We start from the raw sequence: 22,494 nt of genomic DNA on the forward strand, positions 1-22,494 counted from the left end.
CACTGCAGATACCAGTTTCTTCTCAGGAAGAGCTTATGCCACAACAGATAGGTTCATTAGTCTTTAAGGTGCCCCAGAATGCACTATTGCTTTTGATCCAGGAAACTTATTCTGAATTTCCCAGTGTTTTTGGAAGGCAGAGCAAAACACTTGGTTGCAGGCACTTAAAGGAAGTCTGAGGATATGCGATCCAAATGCTGCTGCTTTCAGCAGAATAAACACAAAAACAAAAACTGTTCTTTTTGTCTCAAACATGCAAATGTGCAGGCAATGGCATTATTTTTGAAGGTTAAGTCACCCAGTTTTTATTCATCTCCTTCCAGTCTTGCCACAGTCCCAGAGCTGAAGAACTCTCAAAGCTATAGTCATCCTTACTGCTCCTACTTTTCCCAAATCAGGAATTCTAGAAATGGATGAAATCAGCAACATCTTCCCCGCCTCCACATGAACCAAGTTCCGAATGTTTGATTGGCGGTGGAAGAGTACTTAGAAAGCTGAAGATGGAACTTGGTGATGGCAGGTATTCATCCTTACTGCTCCTACTTTTCCCAAATCAGGAATTCTAGAAATGGATGAAATCAGCAACATCTTCCCCGCCTCCACATGAACCAAGTTCCGAATGTTTGATTGGCGGTGGAAGAGTACTTAGAAAGCTGAAGATGGAACTTGGTGATGGCAGGGACGAGGAGACTCTGACCAAAAACCCTCGATGAACTCTGTTTCTGTTGATGATCTGAGAGCAACAACTTGCAGGGTGTTGATGTAAGGGAGGAAGATTATCAGAGAGACCCTGGGTCGTGTGATCAAGCGAAAGGTCACTCTGAACCTCTAAAAGTACAAAATTCTGGCTTTTCCACAGAGCAGCGGCATGAAAGTCTTGTACTTGTGGCTGACGAAGCACCGTGGTTCTCTATAGCTTCCTGGTCCGTTTTCTTGCGAGATAAAAATGCCAAGATGGAGATAAATTAAGGAGACAAAAAAGGCTAGAATGGGGGGAGCTAGACCATGGGGATGAGCTCTACATAACAGCCAAATCACCATTAAATTTCTCTCTCTCTCTCGTGATACATTGGATGCCATAACATACCCTTGCTACCCAGATCTTTTTGTGACCGCCTTAGGGCTATTCCTAGCCATGGAGAGACTGCTTTATAATAGCCCACAGACTCTCTGCTCTCAATTCCTAAAAGCAACTAGATTCCAACTTCTGGCTCCCATGATAACAACTTACCATTGTTAGTGTACATGGAGTTATCAAAGGATGTCTCTGCGGAAGAAGCAGCATGAACAAGGTTACTTGATAACTGAATAAATTTTAGTTACACAATTGTCTTAACATCTAAAAGCAACCAAACAGCAGTCTTTTCATCGATCATGTGGGATCACACAGAATAAAGGAAGTTATGACATACAGTGGTAAGATTATCAACACCAGTTCTTCTTCGGTGAACTGATGGGTGTAATCTTGTTTGTTCTTTCAGTGGAAAAAAAGGAAATGGGATGGAAAGCATTCAATACAAATGAATTAAAAAGTTATTCTGCTTCTTTACTTTCTGTCCCTCCCTTCTCCCTGGACCTTTCCACTCACTGTCAGCACAGCAACATAACATAGGAACACGGTTTCTCTTACAGTAGACTAAAGATGCCAATATTAGGAATGGAACACAGTATGTAATATGCCTGCATCTCCCCCTGTTTGTAGAGTATGGCTTTGGGCTGGAGAAAACTTGTTTTGCTAAGGCAAATCTTTCTTTTTCTGGGCATTGGGCCACCAACATGAGCAGTAGTCCTTTCCTCCTCTGTTCCTGGCTTTGTCTGCTTTTAATTGGGCCAGACTCATTTTTCACCTGCGTTTCTTCAGTTCCTGGCGCAAATAATAGGTTGCCAGTGATAAGCAAACCATCACTTGCAAAATCTGGGTTGTGATGCTAAGTGAATGGGCTCCTCTCTTTTGCGTGCCAATGAATATAAAGTTGCAGAGCCCTGCTCAGGAATAAGAGCACAACCGATATCCTTGACCCCATTGCTGGGTCTTGTCCCAAGCTCAGCATTCAGGTGGTATTTGTGACCACTGATCTCTCTAGGCTTCGGTTACCAGATTTTTTTTCAATGAATCCGGGGACTGACTGACTGACTAAATAAATTAATAAATAAATACTACATGTTCACGTTTCCCTTTCCCCCAGGCTTCTATCTCCTTTCTCAATGAGCCCGGTCAGCCCCTGAGTTGTTGGTTCTTTGGTGGTGGTGGAGGTGGTGGGGAAGCGGTGCTTGATGGGTCAGGCATGGAAGGCAGGGAAGGATCGGAGTAGCCCCAATCCCATTCCTACTTGTGTGCAAGCAGGAGGGGGTGGGGATCCCTCAGCTGGGAAGAGAGACTTCCCATTGCCTAACTGTGAGATCCCTGCCCCCTCCTGCTTGCACGCAAGTAGGAGTTGGGAGGCTGCTCCAATAGGCAGCAGGAAGCCTCCCTTCACAGCTTAGTTGCTGGGGTCAGGGAAGGTGGAGGCAGCCCGGAAGCTGCATCTTAGAGCCCCTGCACCACCATCATATGGGGACCTCCGAGCAGCTCCTGAAGCCAGCCAGAGCCAACTGCTCCCGGCTGCTGAGACTGTCGCTGCTGCGTTTCCCGGGGACATTAGATGAAACCCGGGGACATTCCAGGGATGGAATTTGTCCAGGGACTTATTCGCAAATCCGGGGACTGTCCCCAGGGAACGGGGACGTCTGGTAACCCTACTCTAGGCTAATGCTTCACCTGCCTCTGATACACAAATGCAGTCAGAAGAAGCCACGGGAAATGTGCAGGCACATGTCCTTGGCACTTACATTTAACATACCTGTAGTGGGGTAGCTTGTTTCTGTCCAGCAGGAGTCCAGTACCCTAAGCAAATAAAAAAATATATAACTAACGGGAATATTTTGCAATTCTGCAGTACTTGTTAGCTCTCCCAAAGAAAGCTGCTGAGAGTTACTGCCTACATTAGTTTCCCGCCAGGCTAATTTATCCTACTTTATCAGGTTTTATTTGTCCTTTCAGGCCCAAGGACAAGACCCCATTTCCTGGGTCCGTTGTAGAGACAAGTGGTTTTCAACTAGAGCAAGCTCTGCCCTCTGCTGCATGGAGTGTGCTGATCGCTACAAGCAAGGCTGCTTGTTCGCCCTTCACTCTTTCTAGGACAAGCATTTAATATAACCCCTTTGTGTTCCATCTTGCTTTTCCATTGTGCCTGGATAGCTCAGTTGGTTAGAGCATGGTGCTGATAATGCCAAGCCTGCAGGTTCGATCCCTGGACAGCTGCATATTCCTGCATTGCAGTGGGTTGGACTATACGATCCTCAGGGTCCCTTCCAACTCTACAATTCTTTGATAGTCACCCCTTAGCTGGGGGAAACTTTATTCAAAGCAAGCCCCTCAGGAGAAACAGGGGGAAAGCTACTCTCTGCCTCTGCCCCGATAATTCCCTACTCCAGCCAGGCACAGGTCTGCCCCGCTGCAACCCCGAGTTTCAGGACACATCGGATATGTTCCACCTTAACCAGAGTTTTTTTGAAAGTCCATAAGTGGGGGTGAGCTTCTCTCACCTTTGCTTCTTTCTTCTCTCTTTAACTAGTAAAATGGGAAGAAACAAAAGGGACATATCAGAAAAGGAAATGCAGTCCTGGCATTATTAGGTTCTCTGAGGGTACAAAGTCCTTACTGCTTGTGTCCAGTTGAGGGCTGCAATTTCAACAACAACAACAACAACAACAACAACAACAACAACAACAACAACAATTTTATGTACCCCCCCCCCATCTGACTGGGTTGCCCCAGCCACTCTGGGCAGCTCCAATCAAGAAATACTAAAAGCACAATACAACACCACACACTAAAAGCTTCCCTAAACAGGGCTGCCTTCAGATGTCTTTTAAAAATCACCTAGCTGTTATCTGTTTGACATCTGCTAAGAGGGCATTCCACAGGGTGGGCGCCACCACCAAAAGGCCCTCTGCCTGGTTCCCTGTAACTCCGCTTCTCGCCATGAGGGAACCATCAGAAGGCCCTCGGATCTGGACCTCAGTGTCCGGGCTAGACGATGTTGATGGAAATAAATGCCGTACTTATGGCATACGTCACACAGCTTGTGACCCTTCTAGGAATTATAAATTTCCTGCCTTTTACCCCCAATGGCTTCTCTTACCGCCCTGCAGATACCTAGGCATACATTGCTCTGTCCTTACGGTCCCCTTCATTGCCAGCTCTAGGCCTTATTCCCAACAGAAATTTGGGAGTTTCAAGTGCATGCACCCAACGAGAGGGGTTGCTGATGTGTGCAGCAGCCATGCTTACCTGCCATCTGCACACGCTTTGGCAATCCACTTCACACACTGGCCAGATGTGTGGGGATGGCAATAGTGTGGGGATGGGGGCATTTTTACCTTGACAAGGATTTACTAACCGAACTGTGTCAGCAATGTGAATACTAAGGTGAAACTACTCAGAGGTGGCGTGTGGTGAATTTTTTCATAGGGGAACAGATAGGGCCTCAGGGCCACCAGCTTGCGAGGGCAATGGGGGCGGGGTGGAGAAATGTCACACACATGAGCATTGTACCTCCCTCCCTAAGCAAGGTAGAAGCTTCCCGGCTTTGGGAAGGAGGCACCAGACTCTAAGACTTAAATACTCTAATTTACCAGGAACATTTGGGGACTGGCCTAGTCTGCCATGTCCACCGACTGCACATCACCACTAGTAAGAAGCTGTACCTAGTGTTTCCTGCTACACTATAGGACCCTTTAGCATTTCTGAGGCATTGCTTTCCATAATCGGCCTAGAAGTGAATTTAAAATGGTGTTTCTATTATTATTATTATTATTATTATTATTATTATTATTATTATTTGTACCTGCCCATATGGCTGGATTTCCCAGCCCACTCTGGGCGGCTTCCAACATAAATCAAATACAAAAATATCGCACATTAAAAACTTCCCTAAAAAGGGCTGCCTTCAGGTATTTTCTGAATGTCAGGTAGTTGTTTATTTCCTTGACCTGTGATGGGAGGGCGTTCCACAGGGCGGGCGCCACTACCGAGAAGGCCCTCTGCCTGGTTCCCTGTAGCTTTGCTTCTCGCAGTGAGGAACCGCCAGAAGGCCCTCGGCGCTGGATCTCAGTGTCCGGGCAGAAACAATGGGGGTGGAGACGTTCAGCACCAACACTTTGAATTGTGCTCGGAAACACATGGCAATTCTACATGGCAATTAATAATAGAACTTTATTATCTAGTAATGCTTAGCCCCATGGCCAGAACACTGCTATAATATTTACTCAGAAGTAAGTCCCATTCAGCAAAGGTCCTCTTCCATTTCCCCTTTAACTAGAAGCTTCCTCTTTGCATCTTCGGTCCCTATAATAGCTTCCGTCCAGTGGAACCATGGCATTGCAAAATTGTTCCTTAATTAGTCAGTTCCTGTTCACTGCTGGAGTGGCGGCTAATTACTGGTCTCCGCTCTGCAGCTAAATTTTTTTTTAAATTTAAATTTGTTTTTAATTGAAACAAATATGGGGAAAATACAGAATAAAGGAAAAAAAGATGTAAAAATAAGCATTCACATATTCTACACGCATACACAGACAAGGTAACAGTGTTGGTCCATAAGGGGAAAAAAAACCCTCAGAAATCTATAGTTGGATGATATCTTTATTAGGACCAACCAAAATGTCACAATCTTGTGGCAAGCTTTTAATCAGGAGAGATGTTACAGGAAGCAAGGGATGAGGAGGAGGATACTAATATTCATTTTCTTTTTAAACACACAGTTGCAATTAGATGAAACAGTGCTTTAAGAAATTGAGTTATTTATTTGGCTGCAAAGAGGAAACCAGTAATTAAAATATTCTGCCTCTCTGCATAAAAACAGTAAATGATTAATTCAAGGCCAATCTCACAGTAAATGGGAAGGAAATAATTACAGAGGTTACAAGGAGGAAACTTCTAATTAAAGACACAGTAGCCCTAGAACAGGGGTCAGCAACCTTTTTCAGCCATGGGCCGGTCCACTGCCCCTCAGACCATGTGGGGGGCCGGACTATATTTGGGGGGGGAAATGAACAAATTCCTATACCCCACAAATAACCCAGAGGTGCATTTTAAATAAAAGCACACATTCTATTCATGTCAAAACACGCTGATTCCTGGACCGTCCGTGGGCCAGATTGAGAAGGCAATTGGGCCGCATCTGGCCCACAGGCCTTAGCTTGCCTACCCCTGCCCTAGAAAGCCATAATAGTGCTGTTTCTGCTCATATTGTATATTATTACTAAAGAAAAACATTGGTCTGCAATGAGCTGATAAAGATGTCATCTGGATTCTCCATTTAATTACCTCCAAGTAATTACCTTTCAGAGCAGAGAGAATATAAATCTTTCAGATATTTTACAGCTAAAGCTTGTCTAGTAGTATAAACCCTCATCCAGTTTTCCATCACTGTCGCGTATCATGCACTCACGGTTAGGGACTGTTTTGGCAAAATCTTTGTCGTCAAGTAATATACCAAGAGGCCACAAACTGAAACAGGGTCTGTAAGAAAGTCCTAGAGGTCTCCAACCTAGGCTAGGCGTCATCCTTATTGGCCAGTGCCCTTAAACAGGAAGATTAGACATATTCATTTTCTGAATTCCACATACAGCGTCTCAATGCAACCGCGGCCACCAGCAGGATCACAGCCAGAAGCAGTATTCCAACCACACTCAGGACAACGGGGAGAACCCAGAATGGACCTGGAAATGGAGGCAGCAAGTCAGCTGCAATTAATGCAAGAGAACAAAGCAAGAAAATACAAATCTACTTTTATGGAGTGTGGAGCAGTGTCTATGTATTTGTCCTCTTTATCTCCACTATCCCGCCCCAGGTAGGCTCCTAAAGGCCTTTCGGCTGCACTTCTGTGCATCTTTCCCCAAACATTTGCCCAGTGGCCCTCTGACACGTTCCCCAAACGCTCACTGCTTATCTTCCCTTTAGCGCCTACCTTTTGAATCGGATCTCGGCTGAGCTGTTGGAGGGAAAGTGGTCAAGCTGGATGCTGGAACAAAAAGAAAAAGAAGAGATGACCAGGCAGCTTTTCCTTTTTGAGAGGAATGTATAAATGTAAAAGAAAAGTGGTTGGCTAAAAACCAGTCATCTCCCCACCCCTACAAGAGCCAAACATGGTCTCCAGGAACAGAAAAAAGGGTGCTTCCCTATAATTAAAAGATCCAGTTTTTCTGTGGTCACATTTGGTACATCAGCTCCCACATATTCTGGCATTTTTTTCAGTCATGGGTTGTAATGATCTCAGGCAGGCAAGCAAGCCCCCATAAGAAGTAATGACTCTCCGACAGTTTTATGTATGTTTATTTACAAAAATAACCACATCCAGAACACGGCTCGCATTGATGATGGTTGGTCAGTCTGAATCTTCGTCCCTCCCACAGCAGGAAGGACGCCAAACTCCCGCTCTTCCCCTCTTGCCCTTCTGTTGTCCTCTGATTTTATCCAGTCTCCTAGAACAGGGACTGAGAGGCTGGCCTTCCCCCTCCCCACTTTCACTTGACACACGCTGCTTGCTGCTGATTGCCTAGCAACACTCTTGCTGCCTCCTAACTCTCCTGCTTCTTGAGAGCTAACAGTGTATTCTTTGGGAAGCGGGGCTCAAACTGCCCCTTCTTGGCTCTGTCAGCCAGTTCTTATCTGCAGAGTCTCTCTTACTTAGCTCAATTTCTGAGTCTGACTCTTCTCCTGCGCTCTGGTGAGCCACGTTCCTGACGTGGGTATTGATTGCTATTCCACTGCTCGTGAGTCACACCAGTGGCCAGAGCTTGACAGATTGTCTCCAGGTTGTGTTTCCCTATCCATCCCCAAAGTCACTCCACCCTAGACCTGCATTACCAATTAAAATTTATACATACACTGTTGTGGTGCAACGGTTAAAGTGTTGATCTAGGACCCATTCAGCCACAAAGCTCACTGGGTTTCATAGATTATTTTAATCTTTCTTTATAGCTTGTTTGTGTTTCCTTTCTGTCCCACCACCTTCCAGGGAGAGAAATCATGATCCTCATCATACTATCTAGATTGCCTGGCACTTCTAAGAATACCAGGCCAGGGATTTTATTTTAAGTGGAGGGCTTAGGAAATGAATCAGTGGTGGTCCCTTTTCAACAGGTTTCCAAGTTTGTCAGGTGCTAATTGCAGGCCCTGACCAATATTGTGGAAACCCTGCCAGAGCAAGGGATATCCCTACCAAGGGATAGCTCAGTTGGTAGAGCATGAGACTCTCAATCTCAGGGTCATGGGTTTGAGACCCATGTTGAGTGAAAGATTCCTGCATTGCAGGGGGTTGGACTAGATGACCCTTATGGTCCCTTCCAACTCCATGAGTCTGAGATTATGTGCACATATTCCCAGCCTTTTCCCTATAGCAGTGGTTCTCCAAGGTTGTGGCACGCAACACTGATGTGGCAGAAGAGGATGGGAAGTGTGGGGAAGATTAAAGGATAATGAAAGAAGCATTTTAACATTTCAGTGCAGTATAGTAACCAGGCATGTCCAAAGCCCGTTTTGGGGGCCTAATTCGGCCCGCCGGTTGGTTTAATCCAGCCCCTGTGGCAGTTTATTTTCTGGGGTAAAAACCTCAACAACTTCAATCCTAAAAAAAGCTCAACAACTTTGGGGTAAAATCTTAAAAAAGGCCAACAACTTAAATCCTAAAAAACAACTTGGCCCTTTGATCAGCCCTCACAGCCCTTCACTTCATCAAATCTGGCCTTCTTTGAAAAAAATTTGGACACCACTGGAACATATTTTTAATTATTTAAGTTGTGTTCTACGTTATAAATCAAGCATTGCTAGGAAATGCCCCCCCCCAGTGTATTTCATTCATATATATATTTGTTGTGGTGCAAGCAAATTTTTATTGTGAAAGTGTGACCCAGAGTGGGGAAAAGTTTGGGAACCTCTGCCCTAGAATCCAAAGGTCAAGACTCTCACCATACTATGTAGACAAGGGCTTTCCAACCTATTCATGCCGATGACACTTTTTAGACATGCATCATTCAGTTTTCCTAGCAAACCGGAGGTTAAACTAACCCCTTTCCAGCCCTGGGAGGAGCACAGGGAGCGTTCACACAACGCACCTAAACACTGCAGCTGGCACACTAACGTGTCACGACACACAGTTTGGAAAGCTCTTGCGTAGCCTCTACAATGGGGTATGATGTGGGTCATGGCTTGCAAGCAGTGTGGGTACAACCAATTGCCCAAAACGAGCTCATCTAACTTTGGTAGCACTCACCTTCCACTGTAATCTCAAGGAGGTTGCTAAACTCAGACGGTTTCAAGGCACTTCCATTGTAGACGCCAAACTGGCACTTGTACCGCCCTCCATCACTGCGAGTGATGTTCTCCAGAAGGAAAGTAACTTGGTGCTGTGCTTCTGCGGCATGCACAACCTGCAGCGGCTCCCCATGGCTCACCTTGAACAAATAAAACAAGGCATCCTTGTACTGCCTGGGTGCCAAACAAGCAATCTTAATGGAGTCTCCTTCGTTGAGTGTGTCGGAAAGCACATCCAGAAAAATAAGTGGAGCAGGAGGAAGGCTGGAAGCCACCAAAGAGCCTGAAACAGCACAATGGAAAGAGTGAAGTTTCAAAGAAAACAATAATGCAATTTTATCAGTAACCAGGTTGTACTTTCAAAAGGCACAGCCAAGTGATTGTACGAGTAGGAATCTGCTGAAGCAATGTTAGTCTTTTCTACATCAGATGTGGTATAGATGTCTACCTTGTCTTGATCAGTTTTTGTGAGCTCTCAAATCATGGGGGCAGGAGGGCGGGCGGGGGAATCAGCATTGTGGTCAAATTTTCAGAAAATTCAGAGTTGGTGTTCTTAGATTGGGTGGGTAGGGTGGGATGTTCTTTGGGTGCTTTCAGACTTGCTGTCTAGTTAAGGCTGTTTCCATCTTGGGCATTTATTGTGGAATAACCAGCCTTTTTGAGGACATAACATAATGATCAAAACATTCTGCCCCCAATTGTTTTCTGTCAGGCTTCTGTTGTCTTACTTACTTACTTATCAAACCTTTATTAGGCATTATATATATACGGTATACACACACACACACACACACACACACACACACACACACACAGAAACAACAATTAAACTCATAGGCTGATTATATGCGTATATATGTAAAATCTAAAATTTCCTCCTGTTAAGGTACTCCTTGAAGCACTGCCGCCAAAAACTCGGGTACCCCTGCAGTCACCCCTTGGTCAATGTCAGAGAGACAAAATCCAGCACTTCCACCATGCTGCGGTTTCAAACCACCCAAAAGGGGGGACAACACACGTTCACACATCGTATTGTGTAGTGGACAATAAAAGAGAATATGCTCTACAGTGTCCGGGACATTCAGGGAACACCTGCAGTATCTCTTGTTTCTGGGAATATTCTGGTATCTACCCCTGACAAATGCTGAGGGAAAGTTATTCAGTCGGGCCAGCATAAATGCCCTACGTTGGGCTGGTATTATTAGTTTAGTAACATAGTTGACCCTGCTATCTAAGATATTTAAATCATAGAATATGGGAGAGCAAATTTTATTTACAGCTGCCACAATATTTTGTCTCTCAACACCCTTAAGTCTAATTAGGACATTGTGAAAGATATGTTGCTCGATGGAATTGTACAAGGGCTCCAGCTCGGTGCCTATCGATCTGGGCCAGGCATCATCTGAATCAGCTTCTGTTGTCACCCTGCCTCCAAGCTCAGAAAACCCAACTTTCATGTATCGATAAAAACCTCTTTCTTTTCCCTTCTTTTTCAAATTCTTTCACTTTATCTGTCCACTGAAAATTTCCAATAAAATATAAATGTTTGGAACTGAATTGCCTTTCTCCTACCCTTTGCTCTGAATGCTGCAACTTCTCCTTTCCAACAATTACTACATCAGAGAGGCCTGTGCTTGCCCTCCTTCTCTGCTCAGGTCTTCAAGTTAGAGAAGCAGTGCAGCAAACCAATAGACCCCACCTGGGGTCCCTACGTCCAGTTCTGGGCACCACAATTTAAGCAGGATATTGTCATGCTGGAATGTGTGCAGAGGAGGGCGACCAAGATGATGAAGGGCCTGGAAACCAAGCTTTATGAGAAACGGTTGAGGGAGTGGGTATGTTTAGCCTGGACAAGAGAATCATAGAATCATAGAGTTGGAAGAGACCACAAGGGCCATCCAGTCCAACCCCCTGCCAAGCAGGAAACACCATCAAAGCATTCCTGACAGATGACTGTCAAGCCTCTGCTTAAAGACCTCCAAAGAAGGAGACTCCACCACACTCCTTGGTAGCAAATTCCACTGCCGAACAGCTCTCACTGTCAGGAAGTTCTTCCTAATGTTTAGGTGGAATCTTCTTTCTTGTAGTTTGAATCCATTGCTCCGTGTCCGCTTCTCTGGAGCAGCAGAAAACAACCTTTTACCCTCCTCTATATGACATCCTTTTATATATTTGAACATGGCTATCATATCACCCCTTAACCTTCTCTTCTCCAGGCTAAACATACCCAGCTCCCTAAGCCGTTTCTCATAAGGCATCATTTCCAGGCCTTTGACCATTTTGGTTGCCCTCTTCTGGCCACGTTCCAGCTTGTCAGTATCCTTCTTGAACTGTGGTGCCCAGAACTGGACACAGTATTCCAGGTGAGGTCTGACCAGAGCAGAATATAGTGGTACTATTACTTCCCTTGATCTAGATGCTATACTCCTATTGATGCAGAGACTGAGAGAAAATAGGATAGCCATCATCTTCAAGGGCTGTCATGTGGAGGATGGAGCAAGTTTGTTTTCTCCTGCTCTGGATGGTAAGACTGGAACCAATGACTTCAAATTACAAGAAAGGAGATTCTGACCAAACATCAGGAAGAACTTTCTGGCGGTAAGAGCTGTTCGACAGTGGACGGTGGTGGGCTCTCCTTCATTGGAGGTTTTTAAGGACAGGTTGGATGGCCATCTGTCAGGGATACTTTAGCTGAGATTACAGGAGGTTGGAATAGATGACCCCTAGGTTCCCTTCCAATTCTACAATTATATGATTCTTTTTTATAAAAAAAATATTAAGTTAAAAAAACAAATAAATATACATATTTTGTGTCAAAAAGCGAAAGAAGAGGAATAAAGAAGAAAATAAACAAAAAGGAAAAAATGAAACGCTTTAAACTATCAAGAAAAAGATATTTCGTTGTACAAAGCAACATCCTACAATCATATATAAATAAGAGAAAACAGCAGCTTCCAATTCTTCACATTGTATTTATATTTTCTTTTCCCTTACAATTATATGATTCTAACCATTATATAATGTAACTGCACAGCGGAATCTGTTCAGCTCCGCCACAAAATTGGCTATGTATGATGTTGTTGGGCCCCCGGGGGCCAATTCATATTTCTTCCCCTGACGTTGCGAATGCCGCAGAGCAAAATTCACACTATGCTTGCAAGCTTCTCAGCTTCTGAAATGAGCAGTGAACCTACTCTGCCCTTCTTGTGCTTCTAACATAGTTTTAAGAACCTATCCAAATTTGTCCTCAGGGAAAAGCCTTCCCTAAGGCTTTTTAATATTTATAAAACGCTTTAGTTATTTAGAAAGCTTTTTTCAAAAAATAAAAGAAAAAGTACTGATGTTTTGCATTAATGCTTGGGCAAAACATCATCATCATCATTATCATCAAAATGATATAAACAGGAATCAGCTGTAATATATAAACAAGAATCATATGAAACATGATAACTAGAGGTGGCAATGCTTGGTTTTGTGCCTTAAAAAATTCCCTGAAAGTGTGCAACAGGGTACTATCCAAAATTGAATATTATAGAACACTATCAAAAATTATAGCCTGGTTTGTTTACTTATGACCTCTTTCCTTATCAGATATGAATTTGTAATTTAGGCCACATTTGTGACTACCCATGTCTTCGCTTAGCCCTGTTCCCTCTTCTAATCTATATTAAAAATAAAATAAAAAATGAGCATTTCAGGCTGTTTAACATCAAGTAATGTTTCCTCACCTTCAGCCCTCCTCTTTGTAACAGGTCTTCTTAGAATCCTATCCAATGGTTTAGTAAGGCCAAAGCCTACTCCAAAAGTCAACATCTCAGTGTAACATTGACAGTAAGTTGCCTACCGTACAAACTAACACCTAAAATTAAAAATTCCTTCCAGTAGCACCTTAGAGACCAACTAAGTTTGTTCTTGGTATGAGCTTTCGTGTGCATGCACGCTTCTGAAGAAATTTTATTTTATTTTGTTTCTTCAGAAGTGTGCATGCACACGAAAGCTCATACCAAGAACAAATTTAGTTGGTCTCTAAGGTGCTACTGGAAGGAATTTTTTTATTTTTTATTTTGTTTTGACTATGGCAGACCAACACGGCTACCTACCTGTAACTGAAACTAACACCCGGTTAGTTTTCCCTCCCTTCATTTTTTTTCCTGCCCCTTTGGGGTAGCCATCAGAAAGTCCTTGCACAAAAGAAGGCGTAAAAAAATAGCAGAAAACATACCAGTTAGCAGAAGAAAGAGAATTTTCAGATCCATGCTTTTGTGGAGCACTTTGTATCTTTTGTAAACAGAGATGGAAAAAGCCAACTGTTCATTGCAAATTCCTTGCAAGATGTGAAAGAACAAAAAAAGAGAAGACAATTTGCTTAATGTGGAGTTTCGCCACCTAAGGAGGAAATTGCAATCTGTCCAGAGTTACAAGACCTTTCAACTTCCTGTTGCAAATACGACTTTACAGTATTGTTTCCCTCTCAAATCCATTGCCACAACAAATGCACAATCCTTGGTTGCTTTGTAACGACTGTAATAGCTACCCCATCGTAACGGGTGTCCTGTCTAGCCCTGCAGAACCCAGAGTGCTCCCTGCGACAATGAAACAGGGTGGACGATAAGATAGAGTGACATGGGCAGAGATCCAGCACTGGTTAGAATCCACAACTATACCTCCCATGTGGCATTAATGGCAGGATTTGTAAGCAAAAAGACAATGGGAAGGCTTTCCCCATTTGCCTCCCTTACTGCAGAGGAATATTTAAGGTCATCGGGAGATGTGTGCATTTATGAATACTTAGTCTATATTTGAGACCTTTGAATTCTTGTAACACCGGTACGAGAGGTAACCATCTGAAGGCAGCCCTGTACAGGGAAGTTGTTTTCTTGTTTTGTTATGTCTTTATATATGTTGGAAGCCACTCATCAGGGCCGTCTTAAGCTTATATGGCGCCGTGGTGCAAATATCTCTCCAACGGGGGGGGGGGGCATTTTCCAGAGTTGTCAACCTTCGGTCCTGCTCGTTTACGTCGTGTAGTCCGATGTGTGCTCGGTGCTGCACGTAAGAGGCGCCCAGATGGCCTCCCATGAAGCCTCCCTCTGAGCGTCCGGTGCCCCTTACTTGCCCCCATCCAGGCATGTCTGCGCCACAGGAGGGCCACCAAGCAGATCAGGTGGCTTGCCGGCTGTGCCATCCTCGCTCAGCGCCGGGATCACACAGGGCGCTTCCCTGCTCCGCTCGCAGACTCCACAGGCAGCGACGCGGCCAGAGAGGGGCACCCCGCGCCCTCCCCCCATTGCACCCGGCAGGCACCCAGCCCTTGCGGGAGGGAATGTGAAGGGGCTTCACTGAGCTGGACACAACAAGCTTTGATGGGTGGCTGAGAGGAGAGGAGCAGGCTGCCCCAGAGCGAGGAAGGGAGCGTGCCCTGACTCTCCTTCCTGGACACTCAGCCTGTGGCGCCCTCCAAAATCTGGCGCCCCGGCGCCCCGCACCACTAACATCTATGGGTAAGACGCCCCTGCCACTTATAGAATTGCTGGGGCGGGCCAGTCAGATGGTCAGGGTATAACAACAACAATGTATAGAGTAAGAGAAGAACATACATTTAAAGAAGATTGGAAAATGTTTACTGAATATATGGGTGAAAATTGTGTACATTTAAAAACGCTGGCAGTACTGTATTAAGATAAATTCAACAGTGTAGATAAGTTTTGATGGTTGTAATAATGGAATACTGAGTGGTTTAGCTTATGTAAAATATACAGGGATTTATGCTATGTAAATTGAACCACGGAAAGAGAAGGGAAGTCATTGATTTAAGGTTGTTTATTTTATTTATTTTATAAAAGTTTTTATTTTTTCAAACATAAAAAGAAACATAAACATAAAAACACTACAAACAATAAAACACTATAAACAACAATAAAAATACAAAAATACCAATATAGTACTCGACATAAAACACCCTTAACATCTTTTGGGTGACTTCCTCACATCCTCACCTTCTGCGTTCACTGAATATCATCATTAGTAATTTCTTAACATTAAGCAATCATCATATCTAACTAATCATTATATATCTTGAATCTATTTTTCTTATCATATCTTCTATCTGCTCATCTTCCTATTATTTCTTTAAAAGCTGTAGCCTTTAAGGTTGTTTAAATGAAAGAAAGAAATAAAGAAAAGAACGTCCCTATTCAATGATGGAGGATACGTCTGAGGACAAGGACCTTTGTCGGGTCGATTGACCCCGCGGCCAGTCAGGGGAACCAACTCTGCAATGGGCCAAGGAGCCCGGAAATATTTTTGTAAGAGGATGGGCTCCATGCAGCGGGTAACAAGAGCCACGCTGCCTCCTTTACGCGCGGCTTCCTGCTCGTCAGTTTGTCTGGTCAGCCGCTTCGGGTTGCCCTGAGCAAGACAAAGCGACGGACAAATCGAATAACGAACGAATACGTAGAAGGAAAAATGAGCCCCCGGACCCCGTCGGAGCGCGAGGCTGCAGCTGCTCTGTGCGCGCCCTTCGGCGCCGGCGTCCCGCCCGAGCGCGGCCGCCTCTTCCTCTCCAAGGAGGCGGCCCGGCCCCGCTCTCCTTCCGGCGCCAGGAAGGACCCCGACGATGGCGGCGGCCGCGGCCCTTGCGCTCGGGCTGCCGCTGCTGCTCCTAGGGGGCCCCCGAGGGGTCCTCGGCCAGGGCCACCCGCCGCCGCCGCCCGCTCCGCAGGACGCCGAGTTCACCTTCCTGCTGCCGGCCGGGCGCAAGGAGTGCTTCTACCAGGGTGCGCCGGGCAACGGCTCCATGGAGCTGGAGTATCAGGTGAGGTTGGGTAGGGGTCCACAATCCGGCCCCAAAACCAGGCGCATGGGGATTGGGGGGGGGGGCAATCGGCCTTCCTCTCCCTGCTCAGCCCCTGGTGGTGGTGGCAGAGGGGAGCGAGGGGTAGACTGCCCCTGAAGGTGGAGTTCCCCCTTGGCTACGGTGACGGAGGCTGTGCGCGCACAGCGCTGCCCTTTGCTCCGCATCCAGGAGGACGTTAGTCGCGATCCGTATCTCTTTCTTAGGAAACGCTGCATTTTTATGCACTTGCCCTACACGCCCCCCGCACCACCACCAAACCAGCTTTGATCCGAATTGGGTGGGAAAGAATGACCTGGCCGCGTTTTAAGCCGGCAGAGCCATGGAGCCTTTAGTATTTGCGTTCTGTGTGGATTTATCAGCAGCCAGATGACTCGCATGTTTGTTGTTCAGAGGGGAAATGGTACTCAGTAAAACAAAACCCTGTAGCTTTTCGAGACAGTTTGAGCAGCCAATGTATCTGACAGATCCCTCTTAAAAGCCCTTTGCCATTGCCTTGCCAAGTTTTTATTGTTTCCTTCCTAGTTATCCTCACAACAGTCTTGCAAAGCGGGCTGGGTTTTAAGAAAGTCGCTCAGCCCCAACAGGTTGTCTGATATTCAAATAAAGATTTGTAGCCATTTGCCACTTCTCTTGTGGCTTTCCTGGGCATAGTGGCTCTTTCCATCATCCAGCTCTTACTATTACCATTTAGGTTATTGGTGGAGCGGGTCTGGACGTTGACTTCTCCTTGGAAAGTCCTTCAGGCAAATTGCTGGTTGATGAATACCGGAGATCCGATGGGGTTCACACGTGAGTCATGCTGCTTTTATGCTTTGGAGTGAAGGATACTTCAGTGGCACCGAGTGGGGAGGGCGAGGGGGGCAATAGCTCTGGGTGTGTTTTTTTCGGGGGTGCATTTTGCTCCCTGCCAGTCCTGCACGGCTGTTTGGCTGTGGTGGGCGGTGGGCGGTCAATCCAGCAGCATGTGGCAAGGGTTGGAAGTGGGCTCTTCACCCTCCACGCCCCCGCCCCCAATGCATACCCACTGGGATACTCCCGAGAAATCCATTGCTTGCCCATGGTCCAGGTGCTTTTACAAGTAGCAAAAGTATTAAGAGTTTGTATATCTGATTTTTTTTTTTTAATGCACTTTGGCTAGTCCAGCTTTGCAGGATATATCTGCCTTCATCACACAGACTTTCGCTTCATCACACGGACTTTGTTGATATCTTTCAGCATTGAGCCTACGGAGGGAGGGGATTACAAGCTGTGCTTTGACAACTCCTTCAGCACTATATCGGAGAAGTTGGTGTTCTTTGAACTGATCTTTGACAGCGCCCAGGAGGATGAGGACTTGAACAATTGGGCAGAAATGGCAGAACCAGAAGAGATGCTTGACATAAAGATAGAAGACATTAAGGTGGGCAAAGAGGCTGCAGGAGAAATGCCTAGTGCTGAGACATGGTGGAGTTAGGCAGAATAACAGTGGCATTTGATGGGAAAGAGACCAGGATAGCTCCAGTCTCCTGCAACCGTGCACAGAGTAACATTGCCAGACAAAGCAGATGGGGTCAGCCAATAGCAGATGGGATCAGCTGCTGCCTGGGCTTCCAGGTATTTACCGTATTTTTCACTCCATAAGACGCACCTTTTTCCTCCTAAAAAGTAAGGGGGAATACCTGTGCGTCTTATGGAGCAAATGGTGGTCCCTGGAGCTGAATTGCCCAGGGGCCAAAAGCAGATTGTGCTTTTTATTTTACAAAGAGAAAAGGGAGTGTTGAAAGGACCCCACTCAGCAGCTGATCAGCAAGAGATCCTGAGAGAGATAAGAGTCCCAGCTCCCTTTCAGCCCCGCCCTCCTTTGTTGAATGTGCTGCAGAGGGAGGTTGTTTGTTTCCCCAGCGACATGTGACTGGCTGATTAGATTATCTATCTGGAAACAGTAGAAATGGCTCCCTTTCCTTAAGATTTTTCAGAAATGTGAGTTAAACCCCATAAAAATGGGGCTTTTCCTCTTTGCTTTTCCCCCTTTGCAAAAGGAGCTTTGCTTTTCCCCCTTTGCAAAAAAGCTGCAAAACTTTTAGCTGATCCTAAAAAAAGGCATTTTGCCTTTGCAAAAACAGCTGCAAAACTTTTAGCTGATCCTCAAAAAAGCCAGGGCTTTTCCCTTTGCAAAAAAGCTGCAAAACTTTTAGCTGATCCTAAAAAAAGGCCTTTTGCCTTTGCAAAAACAGCTGCAAAACTTTTAGCTGATCCTCAAAAAAGCCAGGGCTTTTCCCTTTGCAAAAAAGCTGCAAAACTTTTAGCTGATCCTCAAAACAAAAAAACAAAAACAAAAAAACCAGGGCTTTTAGAGGAAAACCAGAAAAATATTTTTTTTCTTGTTTCCTCCTCTAAAAATGAGGTGTGCCCTATGGTCCAGTGCGTCCTATGGAGCGAAAAATACGGTGGCTGATGCAGGAGAAATGCTCCACAATGGGAGCCTAACAATTAGTTCCTTTCCTGGATCTTCACTACCCTTTTCCAAATGCCCCATTCCTGATGGGGATGGGTGGGAAAGAGCCCCTGCATTTCTGAAGCGCTGGCCAAAGCCCTGCAAATCAACCCAAGTTCTATGGGTGGAATGGATCTTCCCATCATTACTGTCAATATGTGGCTAGTGGCTTAATAAATTAGGACGTTGTTCACATTCGTGGCTTTGCCCCAAAGTGACCTACCATTTAGGCTTTGCTGAAGAGGTGAACATGGTAATTGACACACTGTGTGGATTAGTGTCTGTTTCTGTGTGTAACTTTGTATTTATGTAGCATTTTTATATGTAACACCGTAGTTTCGTGATCTTTTTTTAAAAATCTGTTGCGGCTTCAGTTTTTTGTACACCACAGATACATTTTTGATATATTAAGCAGTATAGAAATTAAATAATCAATCAACTACATAGGTACATGAAATAGACTCATAAGTAATTTTGGGTTAATATTAGAGGTAGTTGTTAATCAAATCCCTTCCGTTGTGTTCCAGAAATTGTGTTCAGAAAGCAGCTCCCTGTTGTTTCAAGACCCATTTATTTTACAGTATTTTACAACATTACCTATATGACAGAAATCTTTTCAGCTCCCCAAGATAAAAAAACAGAGGGTGACTTCGTTCAAGGGTAGTGCTAAAGAAAGACTCCTGGTTAAAATTAACAGTGAAAGTTGGTCAACTAGCCAATTTCAAGTCATAAAGTTACAAAACTGAGTTGTTTAACTGAGCAGTATTTGTTTAAACCAGAAATCTTGGTTGTTGGTTGTTTTTTTTTAAAAAAGGTCTGACAATTCCTCCTCAGCTGCACATCAGGAGGAAATGCTCTGTCCAACTCATTGTGCACAGGGTGTGGTCCGAAGGCACATAATGTGCAATCACCTTGCTGAAGCTAAGCAGCTCTGGGTCTCATTGTGGCAGTACTTGCCAGGCACTTTGGTACACGTGGACTTTGAGACCAGAAATGCAGACAGCAGATGTATTCTTGTCACCGCCTTTGTGGCTTAGTACTCCAGTTAAAGAAGAAAATGAAACTAGCTGTTACTCTTAATAGGTTTTGGCAATCATTGCAAACCTGCATTTTCACTGCTTTGGAACAGTGCATACGGGGGAGCCAGCAAAGGCAACAGAAAGAGTAATATTTTAATCCAGCCAGGAAAGGTTTTTCAATATCTTAACAGATAAATTATTTGTTTCAGCATAAAGAGAAGGTACGGATCTGTAAGGAATATCTCTGGGGTTGTGGTACATGAATGCACATTGATTCCTCATGGCCTTTAATGGATGTTGAAATACTTGTGCTTGAGTTCAGATGGTCACGCTGAAATTTTTTTGGTTAACAATAATAGACATGGTGCCTGATCATTTGTTGGGTGAAGAATCTGACTCCATGTGATTTGAATTTGATTGGCTACAATGGTTTCCTTTGCCCCAAAACATAGCTTTGCCCCAAACCCATCTATTCTCCTTTTTTTCTCACCATTGTAGGAATCTATTGAAACCATGAAGAGCCGCTTGGAGAGAAGTATTCAGATGCAGGCCCTGCTGCGAGCCTTTGAAGCTCGAGACCGCAATTTACAGGAAAGCAACCTGAGCCGAGTCAACTTCTGGTCAGCTGTCAATCTCACTGTGCTCCTGGTGGTGTCATTTCTCCAGGTGTACATGTTGAAAAGCCTCTTTGAGGACAAGAGGAGAGTCTGGACGTAGCAGGAGGAGAAATGGCACCCCCTTTTTACCTAGGCGGGGCAGGTGTCCAGAAAAATGCCAGCTCCCATATTGCCAAAGCTCAGTACTGTCTCAAGTGTAGCTGCCATTTCTGCCATCAGTCTCTTTACAGAAGGGGTTAAAATATCACAGCCAAGGTAAGGGAGGGATTTGGGGTGGGGATTGAACACCCCCACATCTTGTGTGATGGTGGCAACCTGTCGAAATTGAGAGCAGGGTGAGGGAGTGCAAGAATTGGAGTTGTTAGGCAGTACACAACAAGCAAAAACAGCTGTTCTTCATACATTTCAATAGCTCCTCTGTTTACAGTGAAGGGCAGGTGCTTCTCAATGTATTACAGCTTGCAGCAGAGTTTGCCTCTTGGCCTTAAAACTTTCGATATTCTGCATCAGACTTCATCAACATGTGCCTTAGCAAAAGTCGCTGGCCTGGCTGGAAACAGCAACGCCCCGGCCACTTTTATTGTTGAGAGGCTCCTAGCCTCTGCTCTTTCTATGGAATCTCCCTGCCCCAAGAAGCCCAATACTTAAGGGCATTAAGGAAACTCTCCTAGTGGCATTGGTAATCTTTACCACCCTGGCTTCTGTGTTTGTTTTTCCTCAGGCATGACTACATGAGGAGTATTGGCACTGCTAAAAAGACTCCCGTGGTCAGCAATCTGCAAAGGGTGAAAAGGCCTGGTTTTGCACTCATGTGGTGCTAGCGTGTCCCGATCTAGCATTCCGATTTTCAGCAGAAAGCAAGCAGAATGTGATGAGTTTATTCCCTTGGGAGGAAATCATTGCCTTTCCAAGACCCAACTCTTCAGGTATCTTTAAATGTTAGGAACTGTGAACAAGTAAATTCCTGATATATAGAAGGCTGACCTGCAGAGCACATGAGCTCTTGAATACTTCTCTGTTTATTTTCTGCTCCTTGGGAATTCCTTACTGGATTTAGGATATGAGAAATTTCACAAGTATAACTTGGGCCTGAATTACACAGTGGTGGCAGATTAGCGTTGTTACATGCCGTGATCAAAGCACATTTGCATTTAAAATGGGCACGGGTGGTGCATCTTCTTCTGCCACAGGTACGCCAGCAGACTGCCCAGCTCTGATATCAGTAGCGAGACAGGCTGGGAGAGGGCTGTGCAGAACAAGTGGGCAAAGGAAGAATTTAGCACTGCCCTGGCAGTTTACTTTGTGCCCTCACTTATAGACATTATTGAGGGACTTCTGAAATACACTCCTGGTACTTTCACTGGAGATTAAAGTTGAACGTTCAAGAGTAGTTGATACCCCCCCCCCCAACTCCAAAACAGCCTTTCAGATGGGCTGTTGCATTTCACTTGACATTCTTAGTATGTTAACATTTCCCTGGACATGGCAGTGCATTCGCCCGAGCTAACTGTTCAATGGTACTCCATTGGCTGCTCTTCAGGGCAGGATGCTGCCAGTTCCCATAGCTGCATCCCAGATCAGCTGGTTCCTGGCGGCAAGAAACAGCTGTGTGTACGCTCACACTATAAAAAGACTCTGTTTGGGCTTCCTGATGTCAGAGAATGCCTGGCATAACAATGGGAGGCTGCCAGTGTTCACCCCTTTTCTAAGATTGTGTAGGCCATTGTCTTGTGGTTCAATAAATGGTCTTTGAATTGGAGCTTGTCCTCTCCTGAATCTGTCATTGGTCTTGGGTTACAAGATCGGTAACATACTTTTCCTTTTGAGAGTGCTTCTTGTCTAGAGGCAGTAAGCACAGGAAGATGGCCCTGAACCCTTCCCACTTTTCATTTCATTTAAACTGTGATGCCAAACAACTCAGCCCATTTTATTCTCCTGCCCCAACTATCTCCGATCCCAAAGCATTTTGATGTCTTGCAGCACACCTACTGGTGGGAACGTCACTACAGGAGCGAATGTATTATTTTTCTCTCATCCTTCAGGTTGCAATACAAAATCCATAGCACGAAATTTGAACCCTCGTGTCACTTAGTGAAACTAAAACCTCCTCTGAGGAGCACCAGCAGGATTATGAAAGGTGCTTAAAGAGGGCCCCTGTCTCCAACTCTTTTAAT

At 45.1% G+C, this 22,494-nt stretch overlaps 2 protein-coding genes across 3 annotated transcripts; one reads left to right on the top strand and one right to left on the bottom strand.

The window, feature by feature from the left end:
• Nucleotides 1-563: 563 nt before the first annotated feature.
• On the bottom strand, nucleotides 564-13,764 carry C16H19orf38 (chromosome 16 C19orf38 homolog). Of its 2 annotated transcripts, none has more exons than XM_033173915.1 (7): nucleotides 13,578-13,764; nucleotides 9,315-9,638; nucleotides 7,011-7,064; nucleotides 6,670-6,762; nucleotides 3,586-3,610; nucleotides 2,841-2,884; nucleotides 564-932 (listed from the first exon to the last, which is right to left on the bottom strand). In XM_033173915.1, the coding sequence occupies exons 1-7, from the start codon at nucleotides 13,609-13,611 to the stop codon at nucleotides 829-831; spliced, it is 678 nt and encodes a 225-aa protein (XP_033029806.1). In that variant the 5' UTR covers nucleotides 13,612-13,764; the 3' UTR covers nucleotides 564-828. The 2 variants fall into 2 exon arrangements, with proteins under 2 accessions (XP_033029806.1, XP_033029807.1); XM_033173916.1 differs by lacking the exon at nucleotides 564-932 and adding an exon at nucleotides 1,076-1,267 and having other exon boundaries at nucleotides 13,578-13,761.
• A 2,116-nt stretch (nucleotides 13,765-15,880) lies between these two features.
• On the top strand, nucleotides 15,881-22,079 carry TMED1 (transmembrane p24 trafficking protein 1). Its single transcript, XM_033173358.1, has 4 exons — nucleotides 15,881-16,169; nucleotides 16,903-17,000; nucleotides 17,427-17,610; nucleotides 20,202-22,079. The coding sequence occupies exons 1-4, from the start codon at nucleotides 15,972-15,974 to the stop codon at nucleotides 20,418-20,420; spliced, it is 699 nt and encodes a 232-aa protein (XP_033029249.1). The 5' UTR covers nucleotides 15,881-15,971; the 3' UTR covers nucleotides 20,421-22,079.
• The last annotated feature ends 415 nt before the right edge of the window (nucleotides 22,080-22,494 follow it).

Source organism: Lacerta agilis, chromosome 16 (genome assembly GCF_009819535.1).
Source record: "Lacerta agilis isolate rLacAgi1 chromosome 16, rLacAgi1.pri, whole genome shotgun sequence".
NCBI classification, from domain to species: Eukaryota; Metazoa; Chordata; class Lepidosauria; order Squamata; family Lacertidae; genus Lacerta; species Lacerta agilis.